The sequence below is a fragment of the Aphis gossypii genome, chromosome 1 (assembly GCF_020184175.1).
Source record: "Aphis gossypii isolate Hap1 chromosome 1, ASM2018417v2, whole genome shotgun sequence".
Taxonomy (NCBI): domain Eukaryota; kingdom Metazoa; phylum Arthropoda; class Insecta; order Hemiptera; family Aphididae; genus Aphis; species Aphis gossypii.
Window position 1 is genome coordinate 77,592,626 of NC_065530.1, and position 16,980 is coordinate 77,609,605.

Sequence of the window (16,980 nt, forward strand, 5' to 3'; positions counted from 1 at the left end):
TAAAAAATAATAATAATAATACACATTCGGCGATAACCACTAACAATCGTAAAATTGATCAGTCGTTGTCACAGTGTGGTGTTGATTACGCGGTCCGTGCACAGCGTTTTTCCCCCGTCGACGTATATCATTTCCGATTCGGTTATTCTCCTCCTTCGACATCCGGCCACAGACTCCAGACTCCAGTGCATCACCAATCAGTTTAATCTTGGGTCGCGTCCGGCTCACGCTCACCCGCTCCGCTGTCACCAGACGCTTTTCGGAATATCTCCGTCGTCCGAAAGTTTAACGTCACGTCTTTGCGGTAAGTACGCTTAAACGAAATCACAGTTGTGGATGATCGGGCTGATTGCTCTCCTAGGAAAACGCCCGCCACCGACTCCATTTAAGTACTACTGAGATCACCTCGATAGGCTGGTTGGTAGGTACAGTTATACGAATCGCGGGTTTAGGACCGTTGTACGGTACTATAGTGAATGTCCCCGAGCATATTATAATACTTTTACGAAAGTTCAGAGCCACTGGTGAAAATGCCTTTTACTCATACTCGTATGTTCTCACACGCCAATATTATTTCACCTGTTATAATGCGCTGTTGATCATAGTTAGTGATGTCGAGAAAAATTTTACGCCGTAGAAAAAAAGTTGTTGCGCTTTTGCATGATAGATACCTACAGTGAAATATTGTTTTTTTATACATTGTATATATATTATTTAAATTCGATTAATTTAATTAAGTACATAAATAATAATATTTAATGTACCTAATCTAAAAATACTAAAATGTTTTATCCAAACCATCTATAGTTACAGTACTGAAAATAATGTTTTTATATTCATTTTTTGTTATACATATTTTAAATTTTAAAATTACAAGCTTTCGTTTATTTTATTTTATCTAGTATAATTAAAGCATTTTATTAAAAAATTTTGAGGTAAAAAAAAAATATGGTCAAGTGAATACCACTTGGTTGTACTCAGCACAATAGTACCGAGTGGGTCACTGTGATGGATATGTTAAATTTAAATTTGATGATATAATGAGGATTATAAATTATAATATCATTGTTTACGAAAAATTATTTGAATGGAAACGGTCTTATAGCCAATATCACATATACCTATAAGTATATTTCATATTATGTTTTTTGATTTTGTTATTAAGTAAAGACATTTTTTATTATTAGTTAAAAAGTTGGTTGAATTAATTTTTACTGAAAAACATTGCATTTGAAAATACTATCGTGTGTATAAATATATAAATTATAATAATATACCTAAACGTTTTATGTCCTCGCATATAATGTTATTGAACTTTAAAAAAATGAATGAATATCTTTATTTGTAGTTCAAACTTTAATTATGTGATGCTAACATGAACTAAAAATACTTTATATTTTTAGATTTTTTAGTTTACCTATGAACTTCTTAAAAGGTACTTTGTATTAAATTTTCAAACTTGTTATCTAAGTAAAACAAATGAAAAAAACATTTGTATAAAAACTAAAAAAATGTAAAATCCCAAATGTCTATAAATAACTTTAAAATAGTCAAAATATTTTAAAATGGTTAAAAATTTAAAATGTTTAGAATATAGAAATTGATTTTATAAAAATGATTATAAACATTTGATGACTAATATTTTGATTTTATTGACATTTGGATAAAATTTCAATTTTCAAGTATCTACGGTTATTTGTTTTCGAGTTAGGATTTGTGTAAAAATTAGTTTTTCACGGTTGTTTTGAAAAATATGAAAAATACTCGGAAACCAGACTTCTTTTGCTTACCAAAATCGCCCTCTAAGTTAAAAACCACAGTATTATTCCGATTACTTATCTATCGTGTACACACACCCACTAAACAAAGAAAAACGTGTTATTGTAAGATTAATTAATTCATTACTTTGCTCAGAATTCTTAAAATTTTATAAAAACGTTCTCAACTAAATATTTTTAAAATTATATGCCTAAAATAATACTCTCAGTTAGATTTATAAATCCCGAACGAAAAGTTCAATTTGAAAAAGTCCTGATAAATTTTTTTCGAATCGGACAATAAGCCCAAAAATACAAATTTTTCGGCTCATACAAAATTCAAATTTTATATAAACATTAAAAAAATAAAGTCAAATTCACAAAATAAAAAGTTTCCTTATTGTCTGTTACTATCTTTTTGCATTTTTTACAATTTTCAATTGTTTTTGGATTTATTATTGTATGGCTCAAACAATTTGTCCGGACCTATTTATTGATTGGTTATAACATGTTACATGTATTTATACAAATTTGATTTACTCCTATAAGGCTATAAAAAAAGAAATATGGAAATGGAACGTGTAAAGGTAATTGGAGATAAATAGGCTAAGGAAAATTAGTTTAGGTGTAAATTGGCAATATTAACTATCAAGAAGGGTTGAATCTTATTTTTTTAAAAAATTACGAAAAATAATTTTATATTTTATATAAACAAGTATAAAGTACCACATTTGTTAGTGTTTCCATTTTATAGTGTTATTAATATTCTCATTTTCTCGCCCATTTATTTATGCGTGAATTTGCGTAATAATGCGTTTATATTATGTATAAACTATAAATATTACTATTTTCTGGCAAATGACTGTTAAATGATTGGTCCGTAACGATAAAACGTGTTCAGCTTGCTCTGCCGTGGTGTTGCATGTATATGACCATATGAGTATTACAATATCCAATGCTATAATAGGTAGGTAATATGTCACTTAATTCCATGCCTCCAATTCAAAATAATTAAATAATATATTATTGTAACTTTGTTTAACGATGCGACACGACACGATGCGTAGTGTTATTGTGGAACTACACTCCCCTCCATATATGTTCATAGACAAATTTAAACATAATCCTTAATGCGGTTCGATGTAGCTTGAATTAGAATCTGAGTGTTTAAATTTGGATAAATAATGTGACACGTCCAGTCTTTATAATATATTTTTATAGCTGTATTAAATAAGAATTGACCCTATAACTTAAAAGTATACTTAGCTATGAATAATTTTATAGTTTTATAGTCTACTTAACATTATTTCCTCGAAAAATATGCTAAATGTACCCAATTATTTAGAATATACCTACTTATGTTTTAACTGAACGATTATTATTAAGCAAAATGTGTTATATTATAATAACAATTTACATGTACGATATTGTTTTTTATAGTTAATTTAGAACGTAATCGTTTTTGTATGAAATAAACATACATTGTATTATTATGTTCTATGATTTATAGTGACATTCTAGTTTTAGAAGGATAAAATATAATTCGGTTCGTACAGATCTCGTAATACAAGTTAAATTTTTAAATTAATACCCACTGGTAAACCACAAATACACAATAGGTAGGTACATAATGTACCTATACAATAATACTTATTTGTCTCATCAATCATATCCTCTAACAGCTCTAACCACTTGGCACTTATTACTTCAGATTAACTGACATATAAAACTAGAGTAATTCATTGTAATTATTAGAAATAACAATAAGTATAATGAACAAATACTAATTAAAAATAACTTGCAATATCTTTAAAAGAAACATAATTTACTACAATGAAACCCTATGTTATTATTATAGTTAGGTACATAAACACCTTTCGAAATCTGGATATTGTTTTTAAACCATGAATATAAATATAACAAAAAATTCCATAATAGCCGGTCAATAATTTAAACCATTTAAATATAAGTTTGTGGACTATAATAGGCGCAGGGAAATTCAAATAAATGAATTTATATCTATCCAAGTAACTTTTTTACTAAGATATTTTTATTTATAAAAGGTACCTGTTACATTTTACAATCCAAAAATCTATTTTTTATTCAAATTTAAGTTCTCATACTAATAATCCACTAATTAAATAATTATTCTCCGTTTCACTTCTTAGCTTCCCAGTAGTGTAGAAAACTAAAAATATAATGGTCTAGAGACCAAAATATATATATAGAGATACATTACATACTCTTTTATAAATTTCAATCAAATTTACTATTTATTAAACTATGGTTATATTATAAATTTTATATTACTTTAAATTAAAAGAATACGTAAGTATTGATTACAATTATTAAACTGTTTTCTTTCATGTATTTTGTAAAATGATTTATGTTGTAAATTAATACCGCACGTATTTTTTTCTCAGAATAATAATTATAGGAAACACTATGGCTTAATTCTATAATTTTTAAATTACTAAATATAAAAAAAAAATTTTTTGTTAAAAATTAATAGTAATAGTTAAGTTGATGTAGACATATCAGTATATGTATAGATAATCTTAGTAATAAATAATAGTTAATCATCTAACAAAATATAATTTCCTAAGTCGTAGTTTGTTTTGAAATTTTTTCTTATATTATTTTGTTTGATATTATTTATCCTCAAAGTAATGATAGTGTTACAAAAAAAAAAAAAAAAATGTATTGTTTTTAAATTCATAAAGTAATGAAGATATACTGGACATTTTATAAACGTGCTGAACGATAAGTTAAATTGTATATAATCAGGAAAACTAAACATTAAAAGTAAAATTTTCAAAAGAATCGTGATATCCAAAGAGAATATCCTGAAAAACGATAGGTTTTTTATTATAATGATAGAAAGGCATTTGGCTGCTAACACGGTTATCGTGTGTTGCGAATTTCACATCTCACAGGATGGTAATAGGACGTTGTGCTCTTCACGTTCCCACAAAAAATTTAATTGCATAATTCCAAAATACATGTATAATGCATGAAAATATCTTTGTAAAAAATGTATTTTTAGGATTTGCTTGTATTATTATGTATTTTAAAATATTAAAAAAATTATCTAGTCCTATTTATTTTACTATGTTATAATGTTATATGCATCGAAGATTGAATTTATGGCAGTCTTAAATTTTAATTATTTTTAAATTTTATTGATGCAGATTGAAATTTAATTAATTCGATTTGATCTTTACTAAATTGAAATCCATAAATTTGTATGCATGTCACAATAATATATAGTATTTACTACGGTTCATAATCACATTAATATTCGTTAATGTACCACCTTAAAAGTATAATTATTCCGATACCATTCAATTATTGCCGTGCTATTTAGAGGAATTACTTTCATCTAGCTCTTGTATATCTTTTCTAGTGCTATATGTGGGACAAGGCTTCTGTATTGTTTAGCAAATTTTTAAATGCATATACATTATGTCGAATAGTAAATACGAAAAATGTTGACTTCGGATGAGTAACTACATTTTATTATCATTGATACTAATAACAACATAATATCATATGTATATTATAGTAGTACAACTTTCTCTTGTAACAGTAGGTATTACGATAATATAATATGTGAATATATTATTAGTAATACACTAATACCTATACTATATATATTTATATCAATAGTCGACACCCTAAGAATATGAATACAAACAGATGTATACTTCATAATATGATTCGTGTAACGTATTTGACATTTGTTCTAAAATGATTGAAATGTTAATGTAATTATACATCATGGCTCATGATGAATTTCGCTTTTACAATTGTATTGTAATAACTAATAAATAATGATATTTTAGATACGTTTAATCTGTATACCACTGTAAGAGATATAAGTTTACCCATTATGGTTTAAAAATACTAACCTCACCTAACCTAACCTATCTAATACTGTAGCTTGTAGGTATCAATTATATACATTTTAATACGATTTATCAATTATTTGTCTGTAATAATAATACATTTATATGGTTAGTTAAATATTACCTATTTGTTTTTAAGTGGCATTTTATGATTATGAATAATAACATCTTTAATGTGTTTTTGTCAATTAATTATATTATTATTTAATTGTCTGAGGGATGAATAAGTCACATGCTTTCATACTTCAGGGGTTATGAACTCACTACTCACGAATAAAAAGTACACATTCCAGTTCGCTGCGTGACGTACCGGTTTTCCCTATGTAACTCGTTCAAGATGATATTTTTTTCATGGTCAACTTGTGTATATTTTATAAATGCCAATTCGGGATTACTTAATATGAATGTGAATATGTGATAGGCTTACTAGGATAACCTGCACAGTGCACTCGCATGTTGTATTAGCATATAACTATTAACTACCAATGTAGATAAATTTTAATTTAATCAATTTAAGATTTAGAAGAAAAAATATTATACCTAGTAAAGTAATAAATAATGTTCCTGCCTACACTTTCTTAAAATGTGTTTGTAAAAAAACTAAGATGGATAAAATATTACTTTTACTATACTAAAGATTATGACAGCGCACTATTTGTTTTCTCTCCCTGACCCTTACATTACGTAGCAAATTTACGTTTAATTTAAGCAATATTAAAGTGAATTTTATTGACCTATTATCAAATTTAAAATTACGAATATTATCTTTCAATATATACGTTGGATTTTTAAGATATTAAATTATTACGCTAGTTATGACTCATAACTTATGAGTATGTACAATATTACGGTTTAAAGATACTCGTATATCGTTAAAAATTGAAGTATCGAAAAAAACAAACATACGAACACAGAGAATACTCTTTACTATAAATTTGATAATAAATCAATATTCACTCTTTTATTGATTTTTTTAAATTCAAGATTGGTTCTACTTGAACGAAAATTTAATATTTTCTGTGTAGGTCAAACAGAGAAAACAAATAGTATGTTGACATTTTCTTTACAGATTAGTTTTTAACCCACTCATCATCCGGATTAAATAAGATAATAAAGTATACATAAATATATTTTTTTAAATAGTTAAATGTATATAACACAATGATATTATTTTATTTAACTTGATATTTTACGTTGTATACGTTGCTATACATTTAAGAATTTCAACCAGATTATTTTTGAATTTTAGTTAACTATCATACCGCGCATAAACACAAACATGGAATACATATAAATGTAAATATTTATTAACTGCAGAATACAAATTTTACTTTTGTTTAATCGATTTTGTTAGACGTGTATAACACTAGTTTTATTAAAACAATTTGTACGAACGGACACTGGACAATATGACATAAAGATTAAGTACGTAAATATACATCTAATTTGATATTAATAAATGGTCCGTACATGTTGTCAACTACCAGTGATTATTTTTTTACCCAGTGGCAATTGGCCAGAACAATACTGTATATTATGTTAATTGAAATGGGTGGGACCTTAAGCCGGCGGATTCTTCAGCATATATAAATATTAAATTTTCTAAACTCATTGGTCCTCAAATGTGTGGATCCTTATTATGGTTGATTAAATTGTAGATTAAATACATATACTGTATATTTATGTGCCTTCTACACCATTATAGTTTTTACTATATACTTAATATATAATAAAAAACTAGAATATCAGATAATAATAGATTGTAGGTAGATACATGTGTTATGTAAGATGGAACAGTATCATATAAAATCTTATCGTTTTAATTATAATTAACATTTGACTTGATTTTAAAAATTTAATTATTTAAATTCTTATCATTGTATTTGTATTCTATATTTAAAAGTTAAAAAAAACAGTTTAGTTACAGAATAAAAATTTAGTCATAATATATTTTATTTATGCTTGCGTTGTAGGTACTTATTGAGCAAACTATAATTATTCAGATGTTTTGCATATTTGTAAAAAAATATAGGAAATGAGTTAAGTTGTAAAATATAAAAATAAATAGTATAATGACATAATACCTAATTTTATTTACGCTTATTTCTCGCGGTATATGTTTACCAATTATCAGTATCCAGATTTGTTGGTATTCATTTAATGTTAATGTTATTTTATTCCCGGATTAAGACTTTTGCTACTGAAAATTTGGCGCTAATTTTTCTGGGCCATTCTAAACAATTTTTTTCTAATATTTTATTTATATTTATCAATTTATAGTACAAACTTTTTTCATTATCCAATCAATATACAAAACTTCATCATTGTTGAAATTAAACCAATAATACAAAATAGATAAAGAAATAAATAATACATACAAAAAGTAAAACGATAACAGTGAAATAAAATTACAAAGGATTTTTAATACTGATGTCATAATAAATTTAAAACCACGCACCGCTGTACTGTGGTTCGACGTATAATGTACCTAAACAATTACAATTAAATGAAAGTACTACAACGTTGTAGTATACTAGTGCCTATAATAGTACTATACTGCTTTAGACACTTTTGGTAAAGATAGAATCTAATCTATTACTACCATAAACTGTTGTTGGTGTTCAATCAAAAAAAAATAATTAAAAGGTGCTACTAAACCCGTGGTTATTCACTGCCATTCCATAAGCTTTGACCTACACTGCTTACGTCTTAATTCTGGCCCAGTTATCATAAAAACGAAGAAAACTATGATACTAAATAGCCGTTGTTGATAAAGTTTCACATTGGTAGCCAATTATGTTAAAATGTATTATTTTCTAAAACATTTACGTATTTTATAGATTTTATGGACATAAAAAACATTAATATATAGAATTGTAAGCATCAAATGAAATGCTATTAACATTAACCGTAGGTCTTAAGGTGATATTAACATTTAATATTACTTTATTATTTTTATAAAATATTAATTAATAAAATGGAATTTCAAAAATTAGTGTATTATTTGAAAAAAAGAATACTAGTCATAAAAAACTAAAAGTAAAACAACAACTTTTTAATTCAAGAGAAGTAGTATTTCAAGGAGTTAAAAAGTTTAAAGTTGAAAAATTGTTATCTGATTAGTGATTACTGTCGACATGCTCTTAAATAATTTCGATGCTACCTGAAAACGGTTAGTCAATAATATGTCTAGCTAAACTTAATAATTAACATTATTTTTATAAATTTGTCTGCTAAGGTCAGATTATATTGTTAATGATAATTGATAATAATAAATTATATTATTCAGCAATTGTCTGAACAAATTATATATTGTTAATAATTAATAATATAGGTCTTCAATAACTGTTTTTCATCAATGATAGTAACGCATTATATACACTTATTATTGTAACTTTTAATAAATATTATCTAAATAACATATCAAAATGTATAGCTATTGAATAAGTTATGTACAAAAATAGAATAATTTTTTAAGTATATATACTTAGTATAAAGTTATACATTTTTTTATCATAAAATAATATTAACGGAGTTACCAAATTTTGGTAATTATAATTCTATCTGATGAAAAAAACTGTGAGGACAATAAAATATATCACGAATAAATAATTGAATTATGATTGATCTATAATAAGATTATATAAAAATATATTTAAACTCGTAAAGTTGTATCTAATATAAATCTAGTTTAGCGATAGTTTCGTATTTATTCTTTTTAAGTTAAGCATGGATTTTTTTTCAAATAGAATATACCAACTTTTTTGTACAATCATCTTTCTTAATAAACATTTTATCGAATTTATTCGGTGAATAATATAAGTAATGGTTTACTAACGTGTAAAAAGTGAAAATATAATCTCTATTATAGCCACAGGCACAAGATGTCACGATCGCGATGTAAGGTCATCCAGGTATTGCATGAGGTTAGGCGAATAACAATGTAGTATGGCGTATGCTAACAAGTTCCAACGTGATATTATTGTCTTTTATAGTGATTCGTGAACAAGTAATAACGGTTTATATTTAAAAAAATTATTGCTTTATGATAATGTTTAATTTTTAAAATAAATTACATAAAATATACTACATTTAAATAGTACAATTAATTAAAATTTTGTTCTCAATCGGAACACATAGAATTTTTTTTTTACTCTTTTCACGACTAGTAAAATATGTAGTTAATCCATCCAGATGGATTCCAAATATACCTGGAGGCTATGAAAATATGGAGAAATTAAGAATCTACCTTTATTGATATATCATAGTTATTATAATGTACTCGTACCTATACGCTTTAAGATTATTGTTTATAGACTTGTTCTGTTTTTTTATGTACATTAATTTAGATAAGCTGCACTTTAATAGCTCTACGATCGATCCTATTTTTTATTCAATATCGATTAACGTTTCCATTACACCAGTAAAATTTTAAATTTCTATTTATTTGTAGGTAGTTATATTTAATTATAGTCGATCTTTTTTTTTTGTGTTATAGTATGAAAATTCAATTTTTATTTTTATTAAAATCAACTATCACATTTTATGTCGTATGTATTGATTAAACAGTTAATTGGTGAAAATAAGTTCAAGAGAAATATTTATTTACAGTTTACACACTTAGAAAAAAATAATTATTATGTATTAATATTTAAATCTATTTAACTATGTTAATATCTGTACTTGAACGACAACACGCTGTTCCCTATTATGAATTACCGCTTGGTGTAATATGTTAGTGTACCTACCACTTATTCTATTTGTCTATAAAATGTATGGTGTAATACATATATATTTATTATTTATTGTATTATATTTAATTATTTAAATGTACGTATTATTTACTACTCGCACCTATACGATTGTACATAGGCTATTGATAAATATTCCTATAGAAAGTAAAATAACTAAATATTGATAATGGTTTATTGCATTTGGAAGTATTAATCTTTTTTTTATTATAATCATCAGATGTTAACAATATTCATCCACATATATCAATAATAAATGTTCATGATATAAGTTCATATTAAACACTTGGTATATATGTTTTTTTCTTATCTTTGTGAATATATATTAATATATGTTAATACATATTTATTATTTTTAGATATGTGTTCATCTATTATAATGTTAGTTTTAATAAAATACTGATGTTATATAAAACGTTTATCTCTCACTCTCTACACATGTGTTTTATCTATAGGAACTAGGAAGTAATGCCACATCCTTTCAACCATTGCCCCTATTTTTAATAATATGTGTTATATACTTTTATTTTTTAGTTCAATTAACAATAGAAATAAAATTGATGACTGTGACGGTGTACTAACTGACCGATTATCTAGTTTCTGTAGGTATATTTAAATGTTTTCCATAATTTTATCACAATATAACATGAAATATAGTAGTATACTATTGTCTTAAAACATTTAACCATAAATTATAGGTAACTTTACCCAATGACTGGTTTATTTCACATCCTAATAGACACTCAAATTTTTTTTATATGTAGGTACAATTTTATTTATTTCTTAATAACGTTATGTATCTAGTAAGTAAAGTTGATATTTATGACGATGAATAACCATAATAAATACGAAAATGACGAATGTGATGGTCAATTATCACTATTCATATCACTTGTATATTGTCGCATAATAATCGTTGTACTCGTATTAGTATAATCACAGATTTTTTCAACTATGATGATTAACATTAAAAAAAAACCGGGCAAGTGCGAGTTGGACTCACGCACCGAGGGTTCCGTACAAACCTGTAGGTATATAAGTAAAAGTTTTTTTTATTTTTATTGCAAAATGAAATTTCACGGCTGTATTTTTTCAATAAACATCAAATATCGTTTACAGAGAAGGTTTTAATTCCCTCGCAAGTAGTCGCGAGTTTGAAAATATGCGGCTTAAATTGTTATTATTTCTTTCGATTGCGTTGACATAAAAGTTTGATTTTGTTACAGTTTAAAGGTATTATAGACTTAAGTATTTAGTATGAATTTTAATTTAATACCTCATCGCGTTCATGAGATAAGGAGTAGTAACTTGAAATTTTCAAAATTGTCAAAAATATTTTTCAAAAATATTTTTTTTTTATATGATGAAACTAAAAATTTACGGTTTTCGTAATTTTTCCTATATCTGTACTATAAGACGTGACTTCGTACGAAACTTCAAGATTCTAAGTTCACAGGAAGTACCCTGTAGGTTTTGATTCCCGTGCGAGTTTCGAAAATTTGACAGACGGACGGACGATATGCGGCTTAAATTGTTATTATTTTTTTCGATTGCGTTGACATAAAAGTTTGATTTTGTTACAGTTTAAAGGTATTATAGACTTAAGTATTTAATATGAATTTTAATTTAATACCTCAACGCGTTCATGAGATAAGGAGTAGTAACTTGAAATTTTCAAAATTGTCAAAAATATTTTTCAAAAATATTTTTTTTTTATATGATGAAACTAAAAATTTACGGTTTTCGTAATTTTTCCTATATCTGTACTATATGACGTGACTTCGTACGAAATTTCAAGATTCTAAGTTCACGGGAAGTACCCTGTAGGTTTTGATTCCCGTGCGAGTTTCGAAAATTTGCGGAAATTTGCGGCCTAAATGGCTGTATCTTTTGATTGCGTTGGCTTAGAAGGTTGATTTTTCTACAACTTCCAGGGACAGTAGACCTGAGTATCATATACAAATTTCAGTTTGATACCTCCACGCGTTCCTGAGAAAAACGCTCTTGACAGACGGACGGACGGACGGACAACAAAGTGATGTTATAAGGGTTCCGTTTTTTTCTTTTGAAGTACGGAACCCTAAAAAGGGAATTATTTATGAAAATTCTAACATGTGAGTGGTGTTCGTTAAAAAAAAACACCATTAATATGGCTCAAATTCTAAATTCGACTAAATAATGAAAAAACACTTCTTCTTTTATGATATACTTGATGAAATTATTAAAATTTCTGATAATGTATTTTAGGTTATTCAAAATGTAGATACAAATTAAATTTCTAACCGGTTCATTGTATTATATTTAACGTGTAATAAAATTATGTTGTAATTTATATTTTAAGCTTGAGGGTCACCTTTGGATCCTCGCTAATATTAAGTCCGGTTTTTCTGTATAATTGTGTACCTATACGTACTTATGACTTACTTATACCAATTACAGCATATTCATTTTATTAGTTCTAGAACTATACTGCGGGTTATTATTTCGATAGATTTTATTTTTAAATTTTAATGATTTAAACTGTGTATTCAAATTTCCGCAATTAATACGCATTGTTAAAATTGTACTTTTTAATATTTTTTTAGGAATGCCCCCTATATGGGTGGCTTTGCCATTATGTTTGGCCCTATGCACACCTCTACAAGGCGAAGTGTACACAGCACTCTCAGAACTGGAGGAGTTGTTGGACACCGAATCTGTTCTTTTAAAAACTCTGCATCAATATATTTCCGACCAAGAACATAGAATAGCAGTATTAAAAAAGTATTGAAAATTTCCTCTAATTATGTTGATAGTTAAATATTAAAAAGTAGAACTGATTACGATTAACTATTTCAATGATTTCTTGTTCTTAGACATGCTGTGGATTACGAAAAAGAACATTCAATTGCAGCCAGAGACGTAACTAATTATCTTTCAAATCCGATCAATGATTATTTATTGGTGAAACGATTAACTAGCGACTGGCATAAAACAGAAAAATTGATGCAAGATCCATACTATGAAAGTAAGCTCATAAGTGTAGTACGGTGCAAATAAACGATTATAAACTGTTAACATTAAAAATGTATACTTATATATATATATATATATATTTTTTTTTTAAACTGTACACGTTTAGCTGCTATGAAAAATCTGACTCAATATCGTGAACTCCTCAAGTTCCCTACAGATGAAGATTTAACTGGTGCGGCAACAGCACTTATTAGATTACAAGACACGTATAAACTCGATACGGCATCAGTTGCCAGGGGAGAGTTGAATGGCATCCAATACAGTACTCAACTATCAGGTAAATGATCTACTCGATTTCCCAAAACAACATTTATAGATATTTAAAAATCATTCATTATTGCTTTGTTTTAGCTGGTGATTGTTTTGAACTCGGCCGCCAGTCATATAATGGCTATGATTTTTATCATACAGAATTATGGATGAACGAAGCTTTAAAAAGGCACGAACAAGAGAGATCTAATGTTACAGTTCGTTGGGAAATCTTGGAATATCTTGCATATTCCACTTTTATGCAAGGTAAATAATAAAATATTTTTTTTATAATTCATGTACACAATTTTAACTGTTTAATTTATTGCAGGAAATTTAAAAAAAGCATTAGATTTAACTATTGAATTATTATCGATACTTCCAAATCACGAACGTGCATTGGGCAATTTGGCATATTACGAAGCTGCAATAAAAAATGGAACAACTGAAATCGATAAAAGTGAACAAACTCCAAAAGCTGCTTCTGCAATGTTAGACCCCGAAGAACGAGAGCGATATCACATGCTGTGTAGAAATGAAAATTTAATGCCAGTCCAAATTAGTTCTCAACTTCGATGTCGCTACTCAAACAACAATAGAGATCCTCATTTATTAATCGCTCCACTCAAAGAAGAAGAAGCTTATTTCAGTCCGCGAATAATTCTTTATCGAGATGTCCTGTATGACAATGAAATAGAAGTTATCAAGCGCATGGCTCAGCCTCGAGTAAGTTTTTTTTTAATTTAATTTAAAATTTAAAGTATTAATTTATATTTATATTGTAGCTCAAAAGAGCTACAGTTCAAAATTATAAGACTGGTGAATTAGAATTCGCTGATTACCGAATAAGCAAATCGGCTTGGTTAAAAGAACACGAAGATGTTGTGGTAGCAACTGTTGCCAAAAGAGTTGAAGTGATGACAGGTCTTACTACAGAAACAGCTGAGGAACTTCAAGTTGTTAACTATGGAGTTGGTGGACATTATGATCCACATTATGATTTCGCTAGAGTATGTACAATGTTTATTATTGATTATTCATTTTTAACAATATGTATTTTAAATTATGAATAAAAATACATTTTAAATATTTAGTAATTTTGTATTTTATTTAAATTATTTAGTCTGAAGAAACCAATGCATTCAAGTCATTAGGAACTGGAAATAGAATTGCTACTGTTTTATTTTATGTAAGGAATTTACATTAAAAACTATGAATTATAATATATAGTCATGTGAATGTTATTTTAATTACCATTTAATTATAGATGAGTGATGTAGCTCAAGGAGGTGCTACCGTATTTCCTTGGCTAGGCGTAGCATTACAACCTGTCAAAGGAACAGCTGCTGTATGGTTTAATCTATATCCAAGCGGAAATGGGGATCTTAGAACTAGGCACGCTGCATGTCCTGTACTTCAAGGCTCAAAATGGGGTATTTTACTTAACAAATTTTAAATACAATTGATATTAATATTTTGTTTTTTTTTCTAGTGTGTAATAAATGGTTACATGAAGTAGGGCAAGAGTTTAGAAGACCGTGTGATCCTAAAGAAAATATACAGGAAACGATTAGTAGATAATTTTGGAAATATTTAACCTTTTTTTTTATAGAAGTTGGTTTTTTAAATGATTTGTCATCTTATTTAACAACGATCAATATTAAACTATTGTACTATAATATCATATCTACAATATCTTTTTCAATGTTGTGATAAATGTTTCTTTCGTAACTATCATAGATCTTATAATATTTTTAAGTAGTCGAAATAAATATTTTTGATATATAAATATTGTTTATTAATTTCTACTCATTATGGAGTTTTAACTTCTAAGAAAGGGCGAATGTAGATGACTACTTTTTTGTACAATAAGTGTTGAACCTTGAACACACCCATGTCATCATTAAATAAGTCAATATTGATAGTGGTTCTCAAAATGTGTGCTATATTTATTTGCAGGATCGTGTGTTACTGATTGTTATCTGGTCTAAAGATCATATATTTGATAAACAACAGAAAAAGGGTGCCATGGAGGAAATCTCAATTGCAAATAGGAATCATAAGTTGAAAAAATTTGGCAAATGTTGATAAAATATTTGTAGTTGCAAAAATTACAAGTTTCTGTATGATTAATACTTTTAGAATTAAACCAAAATAACTAAAAAATGTATTTATTTTTTAAACTTATACTTTCAAATTTTTCTTAAAATTATTATGCTTTTAAATTGCTGTCAATTTCAAGCTAAGGCGGCATTTAATATTGACCTTAATGTCAAAAAGGATTACTAAAATATACATCTGGAGCATTATGTTATGTAGATGTGAAATATGGACTACTGTAAGAAAGAAATGAGATGAATATAGGTATTTGTTATGATGCTACAGGAGGACGGAAAAGATAAGTTGGACTGAAAAATTTGGAATTACTTATGAAGAAGTTTTAGAAAAGATATTGGAGAGGAAATCAATATGGAACATAAAAAGGTGAAATGAATTAATATTTAATATGTGACATTATAAAACACGATAGGTTGTTAGGTTGTAAGGACTAATCTTAGAAGGAATAATAATTGAGGAAGACCAAGATTGTAATACATATGTCAGACAATAGAGATCAAAGATGTAATTCATATCAAGAGTTGAAGATAAATGCTACTGGTAGAAAATCATGGAAGTTGCTGCAAACCAATCATTAGATTGAAATTATTGAATACTGCAGAAAGAAAAAGTAAGAAATAAAAAAAAATGTACAAGAAACCTTGTTAACTTTGCAACCTTTTTCCCGAGCATAATATTTTTTAACATTAATAAAATAAAAAATATTTGAATTATATAAACCTACGATTAATGTACATAGATATATGGAAAATTGCATATACTATAAAAAAAAAGATAATTTAAATCAATTGTAAGTTTCTACGATTAATATTTTTTTGAACTAGAACTAAATAACAAACATTTTTTTAAAGAGAAATTGTTAAGTATTGAAATTAAAATACTTAATACGATTCTGATATTTTAATTTTTAATAAATATTTAATGCTGATATCGTTTTGGAATTTTTTGAAATTATTTAAGCTGATATTATTGAAAGCTGTGGGTCTTGACTCTTGAGTATCGTGGATTTATTTTCAATAAATGCTTTAAACTTTAAATTAATTACAAAAAACTCTACAGAGGATCAAATATGATTTCATAAAGATACTATCTATGATATAAATTAAATTAAAAATCCATAGGTACGTTAATTATACTTATACAAAATTATAATGTATGAAATTATATTTTTAATAGTTAATC

At 26.7% G+C, this 16,980-nt stretch overlaps 1 protein-coding gene across 1 annotated transcript; it reads left to right on the forward strand.

Moving 5' to 3' along the window:
* The first annotated feature begins 44 nt into the window (after positions 1–44).
* On the forward strand, positions 45–15,469 carry LOC114127935 (prolyl 4-hydroxylase subunit alpha-1-like). Its single transcript, XM_027992307.2, has 10 exons — positions 45–304; positions 13,002–13,179; positions 13,272–13,423; positions 13,538–13,708; positions 13,783–13,947; positions 14,012–14,406; positions 14,466–14,690; positions 14,804–14,869; positions 14,948–15,113; positions 15,173–15,469. Exons 2-10 carry the CDS (start codon positions 13,004–13,006, stop codon positions 15,259–15,261), a joined length of 1,605 nt encoding a protein of 534 aa, XP_027848108.2. The 5' UTR covers positions 45–304; positions 13,002–13,003; the 3' UTR covers positions 15,262–15,469.
* The last annotated feature ends 1,511 nt before the right edge of the window (positions 15,470–16,980 follow it).